The following is a 20,841-nucleotide window of genomic DNA, read 5'->3' as shown; positions in this document are numbered from 1 at the left end:
AATCAATATGAAAGGTAGATAATACGTTTCCTCATAATTAGAATTTCCTAGCTGAAACACTGACATCTACTAGACCAGCTCCCCTTCAAAACACAGGAAACCGTAATATGGGATTTACATGGCTGAACAAAAACAAAAAGAAGACAATCATGCACAGCTGATTCAGTGGTATTTCAGATTATTGTCCACCGCCCAAAACATACTTGTGCAAGGAGTTAAATATTCCTAAACCCAAGCAATTCACTGCGAAGCCAGCAAGCTTACCTGAAATTTTCAAGAACAAACGTGGAGGAGTCATAGGCTGGGACTAACTCACTGTGAAGGTGAAAACAGGTTTTTAATGACAAAACTACTAATAAAATGGACAACTATTTACATTTGACATAGTCTTAGTAAAAACATCACAGAGTTACACAAGAAAACAATCTGTGCGTATACTCATGAGCAACAAAGCATACATCATTAAATCACACGACACTCACTAATTCACTGGTCAGTTCCTAAAAGTGTTTACTGACAATTGGTGCCATCAAGGCAGTGCTCTAAAATTAACAGTGCATAATGCAAAACATAGGTATCATGAAGAAAGACATTTTACTAAACTGCTTAGCTCTACTTTAGGAGCAGCCACCATTAAGCTGGAACCATAAAATTCCACAAAGGCACAAAGCAAACCAAAAGATTGGCAGGAGTATTTAGATAATAAGATTATTAATCCTAAATCAGGCACTTCAAAAATTACAAGAAACCAACAACCAAAAGAACAAGAGCAGCAAGATGCAACAAAACCATAAGTTCTTATTACCTATTAAAGTCTGGCGGCACAGGTGTAGTGACAAACGAGGCCATGGGCTTGCGGTGAACCTGCTGGAACATTTGTAGAATTTCTGCACTCTTCGAGATCAGCTCACTCTTACTACAAGAACGCAGCTGTGGAAGAAATAGAATTACACTGAAATAAGGTGATAAGCTTTACAAGATCTATTTGGAACCAGTTAGCCCAGAGCAAACAGTTTGTCCTGCCCAGGTGCACATGGGCCCCAAAACATTGGAGGAATCAAGGAATATTTACTTACTTGTAATAATAGTTCACCACCACAGGCATCTTCAGGTGAGGAATCGGGTCATATATGTTTTACATGAAAAACAAACTTGGAAGCATCAAACCAATATTGACAACCTTTTCTCTCAGAATGGTTTCACTAGTTTGACGAAACCAACATGGACAAAAATCACATGTGAAGAAACATATGTTTCTTCAGGTTTGTTTCTTTCTTTATCACCCTGCTACCCCGTCTAAACCCCCTACATTTTGGCATTTTTAGGGGGGGTGGAGAGTTCCTCCTACAGCACAGAATCTTTTGCTTCTACCCAGTATACCCCTAGTTCTGTTGCCACTATTTACCTCTTTCTTCTTACATGTATCTTTACCACAAAAACACACTATTTTTGTGGGAAATGTTTTGCAGTTTTGACTTTTCTTTATTATGGAATTTCGCCAGCCTAATTTGGTCAGGCTGACTTCCTTCATTGTGGAAATTCATCACAAGTATGCTATTCTAGACACTACAGAAGAGGTTAACACAGATCACAAGTTGACAATTAAAAAGATTCATCAGAGGTTATGTCTGATCAACTGGTCTATCTGTTCTAAAGTTGAAATCCAGATAGCAGTGACACGAAATGTTGTGCACTGATCTCGATGCTGGCGACTCTGAAAATGTAACGGCCTGCAATCTTCCGCAGAAGAGCAACAGTAGAACTTTCCTGAGTCCATGAACATTTTTACCAAGTACAATTTCATGGTACCCTTTTTGAGTATCATCAACATAAAATCCATCAAGGACATTATCTTTGAGATAAGTAATTCTTGCCATTGGCTTGCTGAGAAGAGTGCCATGACATTGAAATCCAGGAATGACGCTTGGTGTCACAACAGGTCTCAACAAGGTCCAAGGAAGGAGGAGAACTGGAACTTCTCACCTTCTTCCAAGTCTGAGACCCTGCTGCAGAGAGAGGGGTGATCATCTCAGATTAACACCCTAAGACCTTTCTGAGAATACTACGCACTTCCTAAGAATGAACATCATTGTAGGAAATTAGGATCTGCTTTCATGGTTACCCCCACTTTTTTTTTTAAACTGTTTTTATTTTAACTTTTAACATCAGCCAATATTTCAGCAGGCAAGTATTATGTACAGTAGGTTCAATGACAGTACAGTCCATATTTACTCACAGGGGTATAGTAATTACGTATAAGAGACCCGTTCCCTATTACCACTACCCCCTGCCCAGTTTGGCTAATTCTCTCCCCAACTATTCCCTCCACAGACATCTTCAGGTGAGGAATCTGGTCATATATGTTTTACATGAAAAACAAACATGGAAGCATCAAACCAATATTGACAACCTTTTCTCTCAGAATGGATTTCACTACTTTTACGAAACCAACATGGACAAAAATCTCCATGTTTGATTGAATCCAGTCAATGTTTTGCATCAGCCGAGGACACCAGTGTCGCGAGTAGCAGGCGGGTAGCGGAGCAGAGCTGTGTGGATAGAACTCTGTCACGCCGCCATCTACCCCCAGCCCGCCCTCCAGTTCTCCCCCAGTCCTCTCCTGGTCATCGCCTCAGTCTGTCCCAGTTCTGAGGGGACCAGAGCAGCAGCAGCACAGTGGTGTTCTGGAGCCGCCCAGTCCTGCTCAGCTCTAGCGTGAAATGTAAGAACAAGGGAAACCCTACTCACAAGGAACCAGGGCAGTACGTTTATATAGAAAAACAATGGTTCCTATGGCATACGATTTTGTGTAACTTAATATTTATAACATGCTCAATGGCAATGGAAACATTGTAGAAATGGTGGCAGAAGAAAGAGAGACGCACACTTGTACCATGAAGGATATTTCCTTATATTTAAGAATTGATAATGAAAAATACATATAAATTACTTGCGACATGCAAATATTGTACAAAGTGCAGTGTATCCCAAGTGAATATTAAACAAACCAAGAAAGTGTATAACAAAGTGAACTGTACAGGTTTCAGCTGTGAATATTTACAGAGGATTGATCGGAGCCAGCCATCGAGCAGCACGATTTGAAAACGCCAAGCACATCTGTGAAACTTGGCGGCGGAACGGCATTGACCGCGAATATCAAAGACCAACTAAATAAATAAAAGAAAGACACGCTACCAACTGTGCCTACAGTGTGCCCGGCCGGGTTCACTGTAAGTAACTTCAGTTTACTTCCACACGCTTGGGCTATTTACACCCTGGTGCAAGATGTCCCTCACTGTCCAGTCCTGATGAGACCTCTATTCTAATGGTCGAAACGCCGTCGACGCCCTAGGAAACAAATCAGACCAACACAGTTTCTATAATTTTATAGCAGCTGGCTAATCATTTGTTGATATATTTGGTTTAGAGTCTAGTTTCCTGTTTTTTGTAAATATTCACAGCTGAAACCTGTACAGTTCACTTTGTTATACACTTTCTTGGTTTGTTTAATATTCACTTGGGATACACTGCACTTTGTACAATATTTGCATGTCGCAAGTAATTTATATGTATTTTTCATTATCAATTCTTAAATATAAGGAAATATCCTTCATGGTACAAGTGTGCGTCTCTCTTTCTTCTGCCACCCTTTCTCCAATGTTTCCATTGCCATTGAGCATGTTATAAATATTAAGTTACACAAAATCGTATGCCATAGGAACCATTGTTTTTCTATAAAAACAGCTCTAGCGTGAGGCAGCGGGGGAAAGAGGCTGCTCCCTGACGACCATTCTTCACGTAGCGAAGGCTCTCTGTTGAAGGCATTGTTGCTCTCTAGTGCGTTCTCAGCGGAGTCTGCCCGCATCTTTGCTCAGGTCGCAGACCAAGGGCCACAGTAGCAGAGCAGGAGAGGACGTTGAAAGGAATATGCTACTTACCAGTATGCATCTGTTCTTGGCATGTAGAGCTGCAGAGTTGTACATTTAGCAATAGATCGCCACCTGGTGTTGGGCTCTGATGATTGCAGGTTGTTGTTGTCTTCTTGGAAGAAGTCTTTGTAGTCACGAGATCGGTGACTCCTCCCTTGGACAATACTGTGCATGGTCATCGACTCCATCCTCAGATTGTTTTTCGCCATGATGGGAAATGATGGAGTTAGTAGAAGTAAAGAGAAAAGAATGTCCATGCGTGTGCATCTAAGTAAGATGAGTACTGGAACGGATACAAGTCCCGGGGAGGCGGGAGGGCATGTACAACTCTGCAGCTCTACATGCCAAGAACAGATGCATACTGGTAAGTAGCATATTCCGTTCGAGGCATATGAGCTGCAGGTTGTACATTTAGCAACGATTGTGCAGCAGTGTCTCCCCTAGCGGTGGTCACTTGTATCCGTTGCAGCATACTGAAATAGTGTTTTAAGGACAGCTTGGCCTACTGCAGCTTGCTGCTTGGCTTGCACGTCAACACAATAGTGTTTAGTGAAGGTGTGTATGGTAGACCATGTTGCTGCCTTACATATGTCCTCTAGTGGTATGTTTCCTAAGAAAGCCATATAGGCTCCTAGTTTGCGAGTGGAGTGCGCTCTAGGAGGAACTGTTAGTGTACATTTTGCCTTTAGATAGCATATTTGAATACACTTTACAATCCATCTGGCAATTCCTCCTTTAGATATGGGAGTGCCTTTGTGTGGTGAACAGAAAGATACAAATAGTTGTTTTGACATTCTGAAGGATTTAGTTCTGTCTGTGTAGTATAAAAGAGCTCTTCTAACATCTAGGGTGTGTAGGGCTCTTTCTGCAACAGAGTCTGGTTTTTGGAAAAACACTGGTAAAACACGGGTGCCTTATTTCTCCATGGTTCTGTGTTAACAGGGATGGCGTGAGCCGTAATTTCTGATGTGGAACCAGTGAGAGATCTAGTAGTGTGGTGAACCATGGCTGGCGTGCCCATGTGGGAGCCACTAGAATTAGTTTGAGGGACTGTTGTCTGAGCTTGCGTACTACTAGTGGAATGAGTGGGAGAGGCGGAAAAGCGTACGCAAAACTGCCTGACCAATTCATCCATATTGCATTTCCCTCCGACCGCGGGTGTGGGAACCTGGCGGCGAAGGTTGGGCATTTTGTGTTTTCGTGGGTGGCAAACAGATCTATGTGTGGGTGCCCCCACATTTGGAAGAATGGCTGTAGGACTTGTGGGTGCAACTCCCATTCGTGAATCTGTTGCGATTGACGACTCAACAGATCTGCTATCTGATTGTGAATTCCTGGAAGGTGTTCTACAGTCAGGTGTATGTTTTGAGGGATGGCCCATCTCCAAATGTTCTGTGCAAGCTGGGACAGTTGCAGAGAGTGTCCCCCCCCCCTGTTTTTGTATGTAATACATAGCTGTCATATTGTCCGTCCGGATTAGAACAGCTTTGTTTTGTACTTGGAGTTGAAAAGTTGTGAGTGCTAGGTCAGTCAGTCAGTCAAATATCTTTATTCGGTTAGTTAAAACCATAAAAGCAGTACACAATTCATTTAAACATACATACATTATACAAATAAAATTTGCAGGTATACCGATTTACACATGATTGTAATTCATAAGTTCATTCTTAAAACAATTAAAATCTTTGATGCAAAGAATAAATACTGAGCATTATACATTCAAAGAAGTCCACCCCTGTTTCCCATTATACTTAATACATTTTCCCAGAACGTGGTTGAAAAAAATATCAACCTAATTAATTGTTCGTCTGGGTGAGTCTTATTTTGTTAATACGAGCTGCCGCTACCAAGAAACTGGCTACACTATATGTGACCTGCACAGAATTAAGCATTTGCAAATGTAAAAGTGCAGGCCTCACCTGGACAAAGTTAAGAACTTTCAAAATAGGATATAATTTTTTTTTCCGTGCCAACAAATAATGATCACAAAACATAACTAGGTGAAGCGTGTCCTGTGTAGAAAAACTATCACAGGTACAAGGTGGGGTGTTAGCTGGGGTCCCCCACTTTGTATAGGTACCAAGCACAAGGTGAATGAGGTTGAACCTGAACCTAAGTAAAAGGAAACAATGGTATGGTTTGGTCACATATTTTAAGTAAGGTTCCATAACTGGGGAAATTGATAACTGATATATTGATCTCACCATTGGCTTGCTGAGTTCAAACTCCTCCCTTTCTGTCTCCAACAGGTTTCGAAAATGCAACTTTACCCACCCTACATCCTCTTTCCTGAGGCCCTGTGGTGATAGATACATGTCCGGACGCCCCAGCCTCACGCATGCCGCTCTAACATACGCAAGCCAGGGTATACTATCCGCTTTATCCAAGGCCATACAGTCTTTGAGTATGAGGTGGTTCAGCGTGATTTCCTCATTTGTCCAGGTTTTAACCCATCGTAACAGGGGGGTCATTTTTAGGAGATCAGTGATATAACCCAAGCCCACTTCACAGTGGATAGAAAATGTAGGGGATGACCTTGGGAGTGACAAAAGAGATCGTATAAAATTGTTTTCTATAGTTTGAATGCCTGGTGATGGTACATAACCCCAGATATCAGCCCCATAGGATGCAATTGCCAAACATTTTGATTTGTACATACGAATCATAGCCTCCATAGGTCTCGAGCCAAGTCTTTTAGATAAATTCATAAGACCTGTGGTGGATCTTACAACCCCATTGCCCTTGAGTTTCAACTGAGGCCCCCAGGTTCCTCTTTCATCAAAGGTGACACTTAAATAACAGAAAAAGGGTACCCTGGAAATTGGTGTTTCATTACATCTAAAAGATTTGATCTTCATACTTTTCCTGCGTGGACCAGTTACCATCACGTGGGATTTAGATGTATTAATTTTTAAATCCAAGGCTTCCATAAAGGAGACAAAATGGTCCAGCAGTCTTTGTAAGCCCGTGCCTGTACGTGAAAGCAGGACAGCATCGTCCGCGTACAGGAGGACCGGGATGGATACCCCTCCCATACGCGGGACGTCCGGGGTAGCTAGGTTCAAAGATTTACCCAGGGAGTTGATATAAAGTGTGAAAAGGAGAGGGGCCAGAATACAACCTTGTCTGACCCCTCTCCGTGAACTAAATTGCTCAGTACACCTGCCTTCCCTCGTTACCCTAACAGAAGCGAACAAATTCTGATGGAGATCGTGTAAAAAGTTAACCAAGGTAATTTCCAAACCCATATCCCGCAAAATAAGCCATAATTTAGAGCGGTTAACCAAATCAAAAGCGGAGGATAAGTCCATGAAACCTAAATATAAGAGCCCCTTCTTCACCACTGTATATTTACTAATAATAAGGTGAAGATTTAGACATTGGTCCATGGTCCCCCTGTGAGCTCTAAAACCATACTGGAGGTCAGAGAGTACCCCACTCCCCTCAAGCCAATCCCCGAGTCTTTGAAGGATGACTCTGCCCAAGATTTTAACAGCAGAGTCCAACAAGGAGATTGGCCTGTAACAGGCAGGGTCCCCCCTGTTCCCCTTCTTGAAAATCGGTACAATAATGGAGGAGGACCAGGAGGATGGGAAGCCTGCTGAGACGTTGGTTAATATTTTGGACCAAAATTGTGGATACTGAATATAAAGATCGGCAGGGACCCCATCGGGTCCAGGTGCCTTATGTTTACTTGTATCTTTAAACGCCCTTTCCACCTCGGAGATATTAAATTCCATAGTCATGGTGTTACGAGGAGACGCCACGACTGGGTAAGTTGGGTCCCCTAACTCAGATTCATAGATTTGTTTAAAATGATTGAGCCATCTTTCGTCTTCAATCACACAGTCCATATCTGTTTTCCCATCTTCTGTGAAAAAAGACTGATTAATAATGGCCCAAAATGCTTTGCTGTCTCTCAGTACGTCTATAGATAATAGTTTGTCCCAGGCTTCCTCCTTGAGTTGTTTCTTGCGCTTAACAAGTGCAAGTTTATATTCCTTTCGGAGGCTCGCCACCAGTGCCTTATCTTTAGGTCTGTGTTTAAGTGCTTTCAGTAAGGCACTGTGTGTAAGCGAGCATTCCTTGTCAAACCATTTATATGTCTTCTTAATACCTTGTGGGCCATTCCTGGGCTCCAAATTCTTGGAGATCCTTGAGCATATCTCAACATAGGCAGCCACAACATTGGGCCCTGGTGAAGTGGAATCAAGACAGACTGCCATCTCTGCCTCAGTTTCCTGCGCTAATGTTTTGAAGAAATGTTCAGGGACAATCTTCTCCCATTTGAGTGCTAGGTAAATTGCTAGCAGTTCCAAATGATTGATATGGAGCAGTTTTTGTTGGCTGTTCCATTGGCCTTGAGTGGTATAGTGCAGGAGATGGGCTCCCCATCTGTGAGGGATGCATCTGTTGTGAGCACTATTTGTGGAACAGGGTCTAGGAACGGCCGTCCCTTTGTCAAGTTTTTGGTGTTCCACCATTGCAGAGAGTGTTATGTACGGCTGTCTACCAACACCAGGTCTGTGAGCTGACCTTGAGCCTGATTCCACTGTTGTGCTAGACATTCCTGTAGTGGGCACATTTGCAGTCTTGCATGAGGAACTATGAAGATGCAAGATGCCATCATGCCTATTAACTTCATGAACACTCTGGCCTGAAGAGAGTGTTGGCATTGAAAAAGGGAGACCAAGTCCTGAATGCTTTGAATCCTGGCTTGACTGGGATAGGCTAGAGCTACTGATGTGTCTATGGTAGCTCCTAGATATTGGTGAATGTGCAAAGGCTCTAGGTGCGACTTGGTGTAGTTTATCGTAAACCCTAAGTCGTGTAATGTCTGAATTGTTTGTTTGGTGTGTTGTACACACTGGTTGAACGATCTTGCTTTTATGAGCCAGTCGTCGAGGTAAGGGAAGACATGTATCCGTTGTCTCCGGAGATGTGCTGCTACTACTGCTAAGCACTTTGTAAACACTCGTGGTGCTGTTGTGACCCCGAATGGAAGGACTTTGAACTGATAGTGTTGTCCTTGTATGACAAATCTTAGATACTTCCTGTGCGCAGGATGTATAGGAATATGAAAATAGGCGTCCTTTAGGTCTAGTGTTGTCAGAAAGTCTCCCTGTTGTAGTAATGGGAGTACTTGTTGTAAAGGGATCATGTGAAAATGATCTGATTGAATGTAGTGGTTTAGGGGCCTGAGGTCGAGGATCGGTCTTAATGTCCCGTCCTTTTTGGGTATTAGGAAATACAGGGAGTAGACTCCTGTTCCTTGTTCCTGTAAGGGGACCTCTTGAATAGCATCTTTTTGTAGAAGTGCTAGAACTTCCTGTTGAAGCAGTGTTATGTGTTCTGCGGACATTGGACGCTGCCTGGGTGGTATGTTATGGGGGTTGCTGTAAGTTCTAGGCAGTAGCCATGTTGGATAATTTGTCTTACCCACCTGTCTGTTGTGATGGAATCTCAGACAGGTAGGAACTGTGATACTCTGCCCCCTACTGGTGTGGAATGTTGTAGGGGAGGCAGAGGGAAGTCACTGTTTGGGAGTGGAAGAGGAGCGGTTGTTGTTGTTACCTCTACCTCTTCCCTTATTGTTGTTGCCTCTGTACCCTCCTCTATAGTAACCTTTATTAGAGGGGGTTTGTGTTTGTGTTTTAAAATATGACGTGTTATCTGCAGCGGTCTGCTTGGAGCCTCCTCTATAAGAGGAGCGGCGAAAAGAACCTCTAGTCTGGGTAGATTGTAACGCACCCATAGACTTAGCAGTGTCTGTGTCCTTTTTCATCTTTTCTAGCATAGTATCTACCTCTGGCCCAAACAATTGGTTCTGATTGAAGGGCTGGTTGAGGATGGTAGTTTGCACCTCTGGTTTGAAACCAGAAATGCGTAGCCATGCAGGACGCCTGAGGATAACACTGGTGTTAACTGCCCTAGATGCTGTGTCAGCTACGTCTAGTGCACATTTAATGGAGGCATTTGATATTAGTTTGCCTTCCTGTAAGAGCTCCGCTGCGTGATCTTTGTATTGATCTGGCAGATGTTCCATTAACTTTTCTAGTTGGTCGTAGTGAGCCCTATCGTAGCGTGAGAGTAAGGCTTGTGTATTTGCTATGCGCCAAATGTTTGTTGCTTGTGCAGCAATCCGTTTCCCTGACGCATCAATTATTTTTGATTCTTTGTCAGGGGGGGGTGTGTCCCCAGAAGTCTGGGAATTGGCTCTTTTACGTGTATTTGACACAACTAAAGAGTCCAATGGTAGGTGTCCCTTAATGTAGATAGGATCTGATGGTGCTGGCCTATACTTTTTCTCTATTCTTGGGTTTAGTACCCTACACCTTACTGGGTCTTTAAAAACATCTGGGGCATGTTTAATGACCCCCTTGATCATAGGTAGTATTTGAGTAGATCTCTGTGATTGCTCAAAAGTGTCTAATAGGAAATCCTCCTCAATGGCATCAGAGTGCAGGGGGCGTGGCTTGCAGCCGAGGATGGCGGCTGCCTAAGCAGAGAGCTCCGCGATCCAGCCCGTAGAAATACTGCAGAACCGGACCTCGAGACCCCCGCCTTGTACACGGGGATAGGAGAAGTGGAGGCCCCCCCTCGTAGAAGCGAATCGAGGGCAGAGGAGACCCGGCGAGCCTGAGGAGACAGACTAGCAGGCAGGCTGGTGCGCCGCGAGGACGGCCCTCTATATAGCGCTCATGTTATCAGGCCTGGCGCCCTGAACCGGAGTGCCAGTGGAACAATCCGGAGCGCATGAGGCTCCCATAGCTTGAAGGGCCAGTGGTGGGGACGGCCTGAAGACCCGCACGCACAGCCTGCGGAGGAAGGGCGGAGGCGGTGATCCCCGGATCGAGAGAGGGGGGCCAAACCCCACGAGTGACTAAGTCGGCTCCTTCCCTGCCGTTCCGGCCCGCAGTATACTGATGCACCGCAGTGACCAATGAGGAGGGAAGGCTGATCCGCGACGGAGCTAACCCCGGAGAATCCTACGCTCGCACCCGGAGGTTGTTAATCCTAAAGAGCGCCCCTGTGAAATGGCAAAGACGCGAGCACGGCGGCCTATGAGGTGAAGGAAGCGAGGGGAGGAGTAGCAGCAGGGAGCCCACAGAGTGGCAAGTACGCGAACAGGACGCGGCTGCTGGACATCCTAGGGAGCAACCCAGAGGCACGGGTGGCTGGAAACAGCAGGAGGAGCGCAGAGCAGCCTATTATCAGGTACACAGAGGGCGCTGGGAGCCACAACAGATGTTGGAGGCAAAGTCAGCTGGTGGTCAAATAGCGGGCCTCCAACCCAAGTAACTGATCCAAATGGGCGACTGTTGAACCTCCGACAGCTGGGATCGGAAGACCTCAAGCTGAGCACACAGACCAGTGTGGTGAGAGAGAGACCGGGGGGGTTGAGAGGGGGGGGGGTGCTCCCAGCTGGCGATTGCCCACATACGGCCATACTTGACGCCGATTGGCGTGGGGCGCTTCGTGAGCACTGCCGGCCCACTAATAGGCGGAGGCGGAAGGCCGCGAACGGAGAGTGAGACGACGAGGGACACTACCAGAGGAGTGCTTGATCAGCAACACCCGCGGGGGGAGGTCAGCCCCAACCGAACTAGGGGTGCCTGATGATGGGGAAGCCAAAAGGGACTAAAAGCGGTACTCAGGCACCAGCGGAGGAGAGCCTACACGACCGCGAGGAACAGGGAGACACTGGGCAAGTGCGGGACCCCCACTTACAACAGCAGCTAGATAAAATCCTAAAGGCGATAACGGACACCCGTACGGCGCTCCAGCAGGACATAGCGCAGGTGGCCACGGGCCTGGGCTTGTTGAGAGCCGATCATGGCAAGCTGGCCGACAGGGTCACAACAGTAGAGGGAGCGCTGCAGGTCATTGAACCACTACAAAAAGACCTCAACATTTCCCTGACGGACGTACTGGAGCGAGTGGCTGCCTTGGAAAAGAGAGCGGAGGATGCAGAAGGGCGCAATCGCCGGAACAACATCCGAATATTGGGCTTACCAGAGAAAATTGAAGGTTCGGATATGGTACACTATCTGGAGACTTGGCTTAAAACTATGGTGGCGCCGGAGGGATTATCCACCTTCTACACCTTGGAACGGGCTCATAGGGTTCCAGCCAGGCCGCCCGCCCAGGGGTGACCTCCGCGACCGGTGGTAGCTCGGCTGCTGTACTTTCGGGATCGGGACCTGATTCTTCAGAAGGCGCGAGTGGATGACCCCTACCAAGTGGAGAATAGCCGTGTCAACATATTTCCAGACTACACCTACGTAACCCAGCGCCGCCGCACTTCCTTTTTGGCTGTTAAAAGAGAACTGCGTAACGAAGGGCTGCAATATTCTCTCCTCTTTCCGGCTAAGCTGAGGGTCATCGTGGATAGCAAAACGATCTTCTTTGACACTCCGGACGACGCCTGTGCCTGGTTGGAACTGTACAGAGCGGGAAGAGATGACACTGAGCGGATGTTACGAACCTCCACAGAAGGGCTTCCGCCACGGACATCGAGACTACTTCGCAATCGGCGACGGGGCTTGAGGGGACCCTCTTCTTCGCAGATGGAAGCGGAGCGCCGAGATGTATTAACAGCGGTATCCACGCTATCAAGCATGCAGGGACCGCCGTCGCTGGATGGCACAGAATCGGGAAAAGACAATGTCCGCTCTGACACTGAACACTCAGAGGCGGACAGCGACCAATTGCCGAAGGTCACACCTGAGACAGCCGACGGGATGCTGGATGAGGAGTAGCTGGACTTGGGGGGCGGCTGAATTGTGCAGCAGTCGCCACGATGGACTTTCTGGGATGAGGATCTGAGAAGGTAGTTGAGTGACCGAACGCTGTTGAGGGGGTGGGGGACTTTTGGAGGCGCTAATTCCAGGGGGCTTAGCGGAATACTCAGGACTGTCGAAGCAAGGTAGCTACCACCAGGCGTGCAGCTCCCCCTCATTGCCCTTAAGGCATGCCCGCAGTGTCTACTGCTGGGCTTAGAAGTGTGTTGCATTGTGTTATGGTTTGGATGGGAACTAGATGGTTGTTGCTAGGTCCTGTTCTTGGGGGGGGAGTGAGGAATGGGGATTTCCAAGGTTAGTTGGGGAGGGACGGTCATCGACACACATGTAGCATAATTTTTAGTGTTGCACAAGCCACTGTTAGAGAATGGGTGACACTTCGGACTTGAGATGTATAACCTGGAATGTCAGGGGGCTTCATACCATGACGCGGCGCCACAAAATCCATGCCTACTTAGTACGTAGAGGAGTGCACATAGCATTACTCCAAGAGACTCATCTGACCAGAGCTGAGGGCATATCGCTACAGCGGAGATGGAGGGGCCAAGTTTATAACACTACATATTCAGCATATGCTAGAGGTGCTTTGATCTGGGTGAGGGCGGGAGTCCCATTTCAGTTAACTAGTCAGGTGATTGACCCTGAAGGCAGATTTGTAGCCATTAAAGGGAAACTTAGAGGTAGGGACATAGCCCTTTGTAGCGTCTGTGCACCCAATGTCGACCAGCTGGGCTTTCTGACACGGCTATCAGGATGTCTGGCACACTACCTAGCGGGCCCGCTGATAATGGGTGGCGACTTCAACTCCGTTATGGACGTGTCGCTGGATAGGTCTCATCCTCCATTGGTCGACTCCCCAATACAAAGGCTGACCAAGGGTAGGCTAGAATGGCAATCGAGATGGGACCTGATAGACGTGTGGCACAAGCAACACCCTCTGGATAGAGACTACTCATTTTTCTCTGGGATGCACGAATTGCATGTCAGATTGGATGCAGTGCTGTGCTTCCCTATGTTGCTGCCAGCCGTTGTACAGTCCGAATATTTGACCAGGACAATCTCAGACCACAATCCATTGCTGATCACATTGCATTGGATGACTGGAACATCAAGCATACCCACCTGGAGGCTGCGTCCAGAAACATTAGACGACCCGGTGTTTTCTGAGGCACTAAAAGAGGGAATTACTCATTACTTTGCGGAGAACGCTAACTCGACGACCACGAGGGCGACAGAGTGGGACGCCTTCAAGGTGGTTATGAGAAGGATTTGTATAGGGACATACGCGGGTGTACGCAAAGTGCTCCTAAATGACCTGACTATAGCTGACTATAAATTGCGCACAACGGAACTAGCCAGACCCGGACATCCGGAACTACAGACAGAGGTTAGACAAGCGAAGGAGGCAGTAGTGGCAGAAGTTGAGCGCCTGCGCAGTTTCGACCACAAGGCCTATATGCCGAGGGTTCATGCGGAGGGTGGCAAAGCAGGGACTCTATTGGCCTGGCTGGCCAACCCTGCTAAAAGAGGCTCCCCAATGCTGGCGTTGCACACGGAGGAGGGGACAGTGGTCAACACCCAGAACGAGATCCTGCAATGCTTTCAGCGCTATTACGAAGGATTATATATGAACACAATAATGGCAGGGGACCCTTCCATCGACACCTTCTTAGAGGATATGCACCTGCCCGACGTAGATCCAGAGCAGGCAAAGGAATTGGGAAAGGAGATAGAACTGAGCGAAATTCGGAGAGCCATCAAGAGCATGGCCCGTAATAAAACCCCGGGGGTAGATGGCCTACCTATAGAATTCTATGAGAAATATGTCGATTTCCTGGCACCTAGACTTCAGGAGCTCTATAGGGAAGCGAAAGAATTAGGACAACTGCCCCAGTCTATGAGAGAGGCACTGGTGTTCCCACTACTGAAACCGGGGCGTGACGGTACAGATACAGCTTCCTATCGACCGCTCTCGATGCTGACCACTGACTACAAAATATTAAGTAGTATATTGGCGACCAGACTCTTAAAATTTATGACCACATTGATCCACGAGGACCAAGCTGGTTTTATACCGACTCCGCAAACATTAGGAGACTAATGCGACTACTGGAGGGTGGCCATCCCGCGGCGCGGCAACCAATGATACTATCAGTGGACATAGAGAAGGCCTTCGATAGCCTAGAGTGGGGATATTTATACAGGGTAATGGGACGCTTTGGCCTGGGGTCCGACTTCATGCAATGGACGAAAGTGCTGTATACGTCGGCTGTAGCTAGAGTAAAGGTGGGCACGCTGATATCAGCGGAATACCCAGTTCTACGGGGAACAAGGCAGGGATGCTCACTCTCCCCATTATTATTTGCATTGGCGGTCGAACCTCTAGCAGTGAAAATACGAGAAGGAAACCTCCCGTTATCGGTGACGGGCCGTATAGCCCTGCTAAAAATGATAGCGCTACCTCGCTTCTTGTATTATTTCAGAACACTACCAATATGGATACCGAGCTCCACATTTAAATCACTGAAATCACTAGCAGTAGCTTTCCTCTGGGGTGTGGGTCGGCGCAGGGTAGCATACGCCACACTAATACGGCCTAAAGCTGAAGGAGGACTGGCAGTCCCAGATTTTGAAATCTATTATTTAGCTGCCCAGCTACAAGTACTTACACAGGCTATAGCAAGAGAATTTAGAGGCCCAGAACAACTAAGAGGCAGGGGTATACCGCGCCACGTGCTGTCGTTCATAGCACTGCAACAAAAACTAGAACTTAAAGATCTGTTAACGGAGGAGAAAACGCTTCGGTTATGTTGGAACCGATCACAACGTAGAGCGGGAGTCCTACACCCCTACGCACCCGAAATTCCGTTGGGAATGGCCACGGCATTACCCCATGGCGGCGACTGGTCGCAATTGCAGACCTGGGAGGAAGTGGGACTCCAAGTATTGGGAGACCACTACGAAGATGGAGTCTTACTGCCCTTCCAATCACTGCAGGATAGATTTGACCTACCCAGGGGAGGCTATTTGTTACATGCAGCACTGACAAGAGCGATGCAAGCACACTGGAAAAAAGGGCTCTCGTAGCCTAAGACAACGATGGCTTGCCAATACACTATGATGGCAGCAGGGACGTTCAAAGCAGTCACGTGCCTCTATTCCAGAATGATTCATGAAGGACTAGCGCCCTTAGTGACACTAAAGGGAAAGTGGGAGATGGACATAGGGAAAGACATCCCTGATGCGGCCTGGACGTAAATAGTGCGCAGGGCTTGGAAGAGTACTAGAAACGCCAGATTCCAGCTTGTGCACTTCTATGTACTTCACAGAGCGTACCTGACACCAGGTAGAATCTGCAAATATTTTGGGGTAGCGGAGGCTGCATGCCCTAGATGTGCGCGTACAGGAGTAGAATTAGGTCATATGCTCTGGGCATGCCCAATGATTGGACCTTACTGGGAGGAGGTGGGAGCAACACCGAATGACACAACGGAAAGGCAGCTGACATTTGATATGGCAACTAGCGTGTTACATTGGTTTCCCCACACATCCAAAAACAAGATAACGAGTAAATTTGTGGACATGGTTCTAATATTGGCAAAGCGGGAAATCACTAAACATTGGAAAGCAACAGTAGGGCCTAGCAGCAGGAGATGGAGGGGTGAGTTCATAAAATGGGCAAACAGTGAAAGTATGTTACGTTACCAACAAGCGCGCAAGCTAAACAACGATAAAGCATTGGAAGCGGCCACAGCATGGGAGACACTGGTACAGGCATTGCAGGACTATGAGACACACAAACATTAGATGGAACCCCCATCACAGGGAGAAAGCTCCGGGACATGAAAGGCACATCGAGAGGAACATAACACAGTGACTCCTGAGTATGATTAAGAGTAAAGATTATTATCACCATGTGCGTCGGTGACAACAGTTGGGGAGGGAGGAGGGTGGGAAAAGTACATGAAGAAAGGGAGTTGAGGGTGAACACTTGACGCAGAAGCGTGGGTTAACTACATGCAATAAACGTGTGACGCTGTAACGTAACCAAATCATATACCTCATATGTGAGGAGATTTACAGTTAGTTTCAGATTGCCACAATATCTTGACAGAAATGTATCTTTGTATGCATTGTTCAGAAAACTAATAAACTACGTCTTCAAAAAAATGGCATCAGAGTGCATTGGAACTCCGTGGTAAAGTGCAGCTCTGTTTAGTAGATGATTGAACCCAATACTATCCTCTGGAGGGGAAGGTTTTGTTGGGTAATACTGAGGATCAGGTATGTCTGGTGCATTATTTGGTTGGAAAGTATATGCATCATCCTCCTTGGTATAATCTGGGTTGACATCTTCATCCTCATCTAAGGGATATGTATGTGTATCTGGTACATCATCCCCCCCCACCTAAATCATACTCTTCGTCAGTGTGGTGTGATGATGCAGGAGATTGAGCAGGAGAAGTTATAGGCTCAATATATGGAGTGATAGGAGAGGAAGAAGGTGAAGGAGAGGAAGGGTGCATTGGCGATGTTGCACATTCCTTTTTGGCAGGTACCACAGTTGGAAGTGGTGTGTCTGCTGGTCTTTTCTTGTGTGGAATTGCTTCCACATGTCCAGTTTTTGGATTGATATAGACCTTTTTCTGTTTTGGATCTGGTCTAAACAGTTCTTCCTCTTGTATAGTCCTCTTCGGCACCGATTTCTTCGGTGTCGATAGTGGTTCTTTAGCGTTTTTTGCCTTAGGAGGAGTTATTGAGTCCTGTGGCAATTTTTTCGGTGCCGAAGGTTCTTTAGGCTTGTGTGTATTAGGCCTTGTGGTCTTTGGTACCATTATCGAAGATTTCGGCGTGGAGACAGGTTTTGTTGGTCCTGTTGCGCCGGAGTCTATCTTCCCGTCTTTGTTTTTGGAGCCGGATTGTTTCGGAGTCGAAGCTTTCGGTTCAGTTACTGTTCTTGGTTTCGGCACCGATGCCTGTTTAGGTCTGGGTGCCGAAGAGTCTTTGTGCGCCGAAGGGTGTTAGCTTCGGTGCCGAAGAGTACTTCGGTGTGGAAGGGTTTTTCGGTGCCAATGGAGGAGGTGGAATTGGCATATGTGTTTTTTTCGGTGCCGAGGCACCGGAAGGCGTAGTCTTTTTCCTCGGAGCCGAGCCGGAAGACGGGGCGTTAGAGGGTAGATTTCGGTCTCGACTGGGCCCCATGGGCGGAGTGCTGACCGTTGTCTTTGGTTTGGGCAGTGTCTGTGGTGCAGGGGCAGAGTTACTCACGGGTTGTCGAGATGGAATCAAATCGTCCGAGTCCTCTGCTCCCGATATGATCTGGAGAACAGGCGAGTCTTCCTTGGTGACGAGTGGAGCCTCGTCCTCGGAGATATCTTCGAGTGGGTTCTCGTCCTCGGAGACGTCCTGTTCGACGATCTCCTTCTCAAAGATGGCCTCCGGTGCTGGTGCTGATCTCCTCATCTCGTGTCGACGGGCCCTCTGATCCCGAATGGTCTTTTTCGATCGGAAGGAGGCACAGGCTGTGCAGGTCGACTCGTCGTGTTCTGGCGAGAGACAGAGGTTGCAAACCACGTGATGGTCGCTATGAGGGAATTTTGCTCGACATACCGGGCATCTCTTGAGTTCTTTCCATGAGGCGTAGGCCGTACGGCGCCGATGGGCCCAACAGCCCGCGTCGATGCACCAGGATGTAGCTGGTGATGTCGAAAAGTGTCTTCGATGTTTTACGCTTCGAAAATGCCGAAAAAGTCTTTTCTAGCCGGAGCGGAAAACTTTCATCCGAACCCAGTGGCAGAAAAAAACAATCTGAAGATGGAGTCGATGACCATGCGCAGTATTGTCCAAGGGAGGAGTCACCTATCTCGTGACTACAACGACTTCTTCCAAGAAGACAACAACAACCTGCAATCATCCGAGCCCAACACCAGGTGGCGATCTATTGCTAAATGTACAACCTGCAGCTCATATGCCTCGAACATTCTGCTCCCGAATACTAAACAGGAAATATTCCGAAAAATGGGACGACCATGGCTGGGGCCCCGGAGTCATAAATATCTCTACAGCTATGGACTATGATAACGTAGCTACAAATATCTGCAAGACCCCGGTTAAAAGGGTTAGCTCCGCACCCAGTATAGAGGATGTTAACCAAACCAAAAACATGAAATAACTCTTTATGAACGCAACAAAAAAAGGGGATTTGAACAGCACACCTCTCATTATAGTAATAGTGTCCTATTATACTCAATGTATAATAGGACATTCTTTAAATGTGTAGACCTCCTTTTCACTCGGGACGCCGAATCCATTTCGGCGTCCCGAGTGAAAAGGAGGGTTATCACGTCTCCTCAATCAATAACAATTAGATCCATAGGTCGGGACGTATTATGGTCAAGACCTACTTGAGCTGTGGGGTACAATACTCACGTCGGGTGGCTGTTTATAACAGGCGACTTATTTAAGGCATATTATAGGAACTTATTATATACCGGGAATTATTGTCTACTCGACATACTTTTTGACCACGGAGATCTCATTAATCCACGGACACCTACACATTTAAGGTGATATTGAACTCTGGCACCAATTGTGGAACATCCTTTATTAACACTTTGAGACTACAGATTGGTCTACACATTTAAAGAATATATATTGATTGATTCACAAACTGAGACTGTATATTGCCATAGTTCGCCATTTGAGTGACGTCGGAGAATGAACTCAAACATCCGGATGCACATGACATTTAGTTTAGCGGCCTTGAAAAAGTCTTTGTAAGACGAAATACGTGTCGGCAAGCTGTGTGCTGGGAACTTTTAATGAAATATTGTGAATAAAAGAATATCAAGATCAACGCATGCCTTGGATCCCTCTATATAAAATTAGACTCTGATTACTTTTCATGTTCTAGTCTAAATGTAACTACATTGAGTTTAATAGGACACTATTACTATAACGAGAGGTGTGCTGTTAAAATCCCTTTTTTTGTTGTGTTCATATGGTGCACATTCTGTGTGCAGTCAACGCCACTGGGTAGTTGGTGTATGAAGGGTAAATTGGGCACCCGATTCTTATATTTTTTGTGCTAAATGTTGCTGATACTACACGTATACAAATTGTGCCGATTGAATGTGCGGGCGTTTTTCTTGTTTTAGGGAACACTACTACCCAAAGTATTTTGATATATAATGAAATAACACTTTAATCCAACCCAGCAATCAGGCTGACATTGGTAATGCCAGCAATAATGAGGGTCCTATGATTTAACCTATTTTTCAAATGAGAAACAGTTCCTCATCCAAAGTATCCAATGAGAACAATTGCCAGGAAATATCTGGGAAAACATGTCTGCCAATGCAGCATACGGAAGGCCCACAGAAGGAAAATGTATTACCCTGCAACATACAAACCCCCTTAAATCCATAAGCAAACACATATGCTGAGATGGTGATCACTAAGTTTGGCAATCCAGCCAATGGACTTGAAACCGGTGACCTTAGAGCAGAGCCATTGAGGGGGAAAGAAAATCAGGATCCAAGGTTTAGGCTAGACACCAGCAATTATACGTCTTTCCACCGAACAGGTCAAATGCTCAGCGAAAAGCTACCAGGAGATAAACTTGAGCTAATGTCATTAGCAACTGAGAAGGAACCTGGTGTAGCGAAAATCCACCAACTTCATACGGAATGCCAATGCAAAGCTCAAATTACAGCAAGTGCTCTCCCCACACAAACAACAAAGATAATACAAGTAAGGAAGACTTCTGCACCTGGTCAAAGGAGTCAGAATCATGAACAGCCACGCTATCCTAATATTAACTCAGAAAAGGAAGCAAACGCTGTGCTCGGCCGGAATAACGGCAAAAGAATGCCCACAGCACAAACATATAACGGGCCGAGCAACGAGGGTATGGAAAATGTCATAGCTCTAGATCCTCGGGCAGACGTGGAGTTCATGTTGATTTTTACCCCTGAATTTGAGACAAGGGGCCCAGGTGATATCCTAAATCGTTCAAACATTCTGTATCTTCTGACAAGCATACCCTCATTGGCCTATCTAACACCTGCCAAACTCGCAGTGGTCCACTTTAAAAAATACACTTGGAC

General features: G+C 46.5%; 1 protein-coding gene across 2 annotated transcripts in view; it reads right to left on the bottom strand.

Annotated features, from left to right (window-relative positions):
• The window catches only part of TRIM37 (tripartite motif containing 37), a 1,276,082-nt gene that overhangs the window by 842,204 nt on the left and 413,037 nt on the right, over positions 1-20,841 (bottom strand). For both annotated transcript variants that reach the window (XM_078679853.1, XM_078679852.1), the window contains exons 9-10: positions 806-930; positions 265-315 (exon numbers count right to left, since the gene is read on the bottom strand). In XM_078679853.1, coding sequence (XP_078535979.1) covers positions 265-315; positions 806-930 — 176 coding nt within the window. The remainder of the gene's footprint in view (positions 1-264; positions 316-805; positions 931-20,841) is intronic.

This window comes from Lissotriton helveticus, chromosome 3_1, assembly GCF_964261635.1.
Source record: "Lissotriton helveticus chromosome 3_1, aLisHel1.1, whole genome shotgun sequence".
Classification (NCBI taxonomy): domain Eukaryota; kingdom Metazoa; phylum Chordata; class Amphibia; order Caudata; family Salamandridae; genus Lissotriton; species Lissotriton helveticus.
This window is presented reverse-complemented; position numbering and strand designations above follow the sequence as displayed.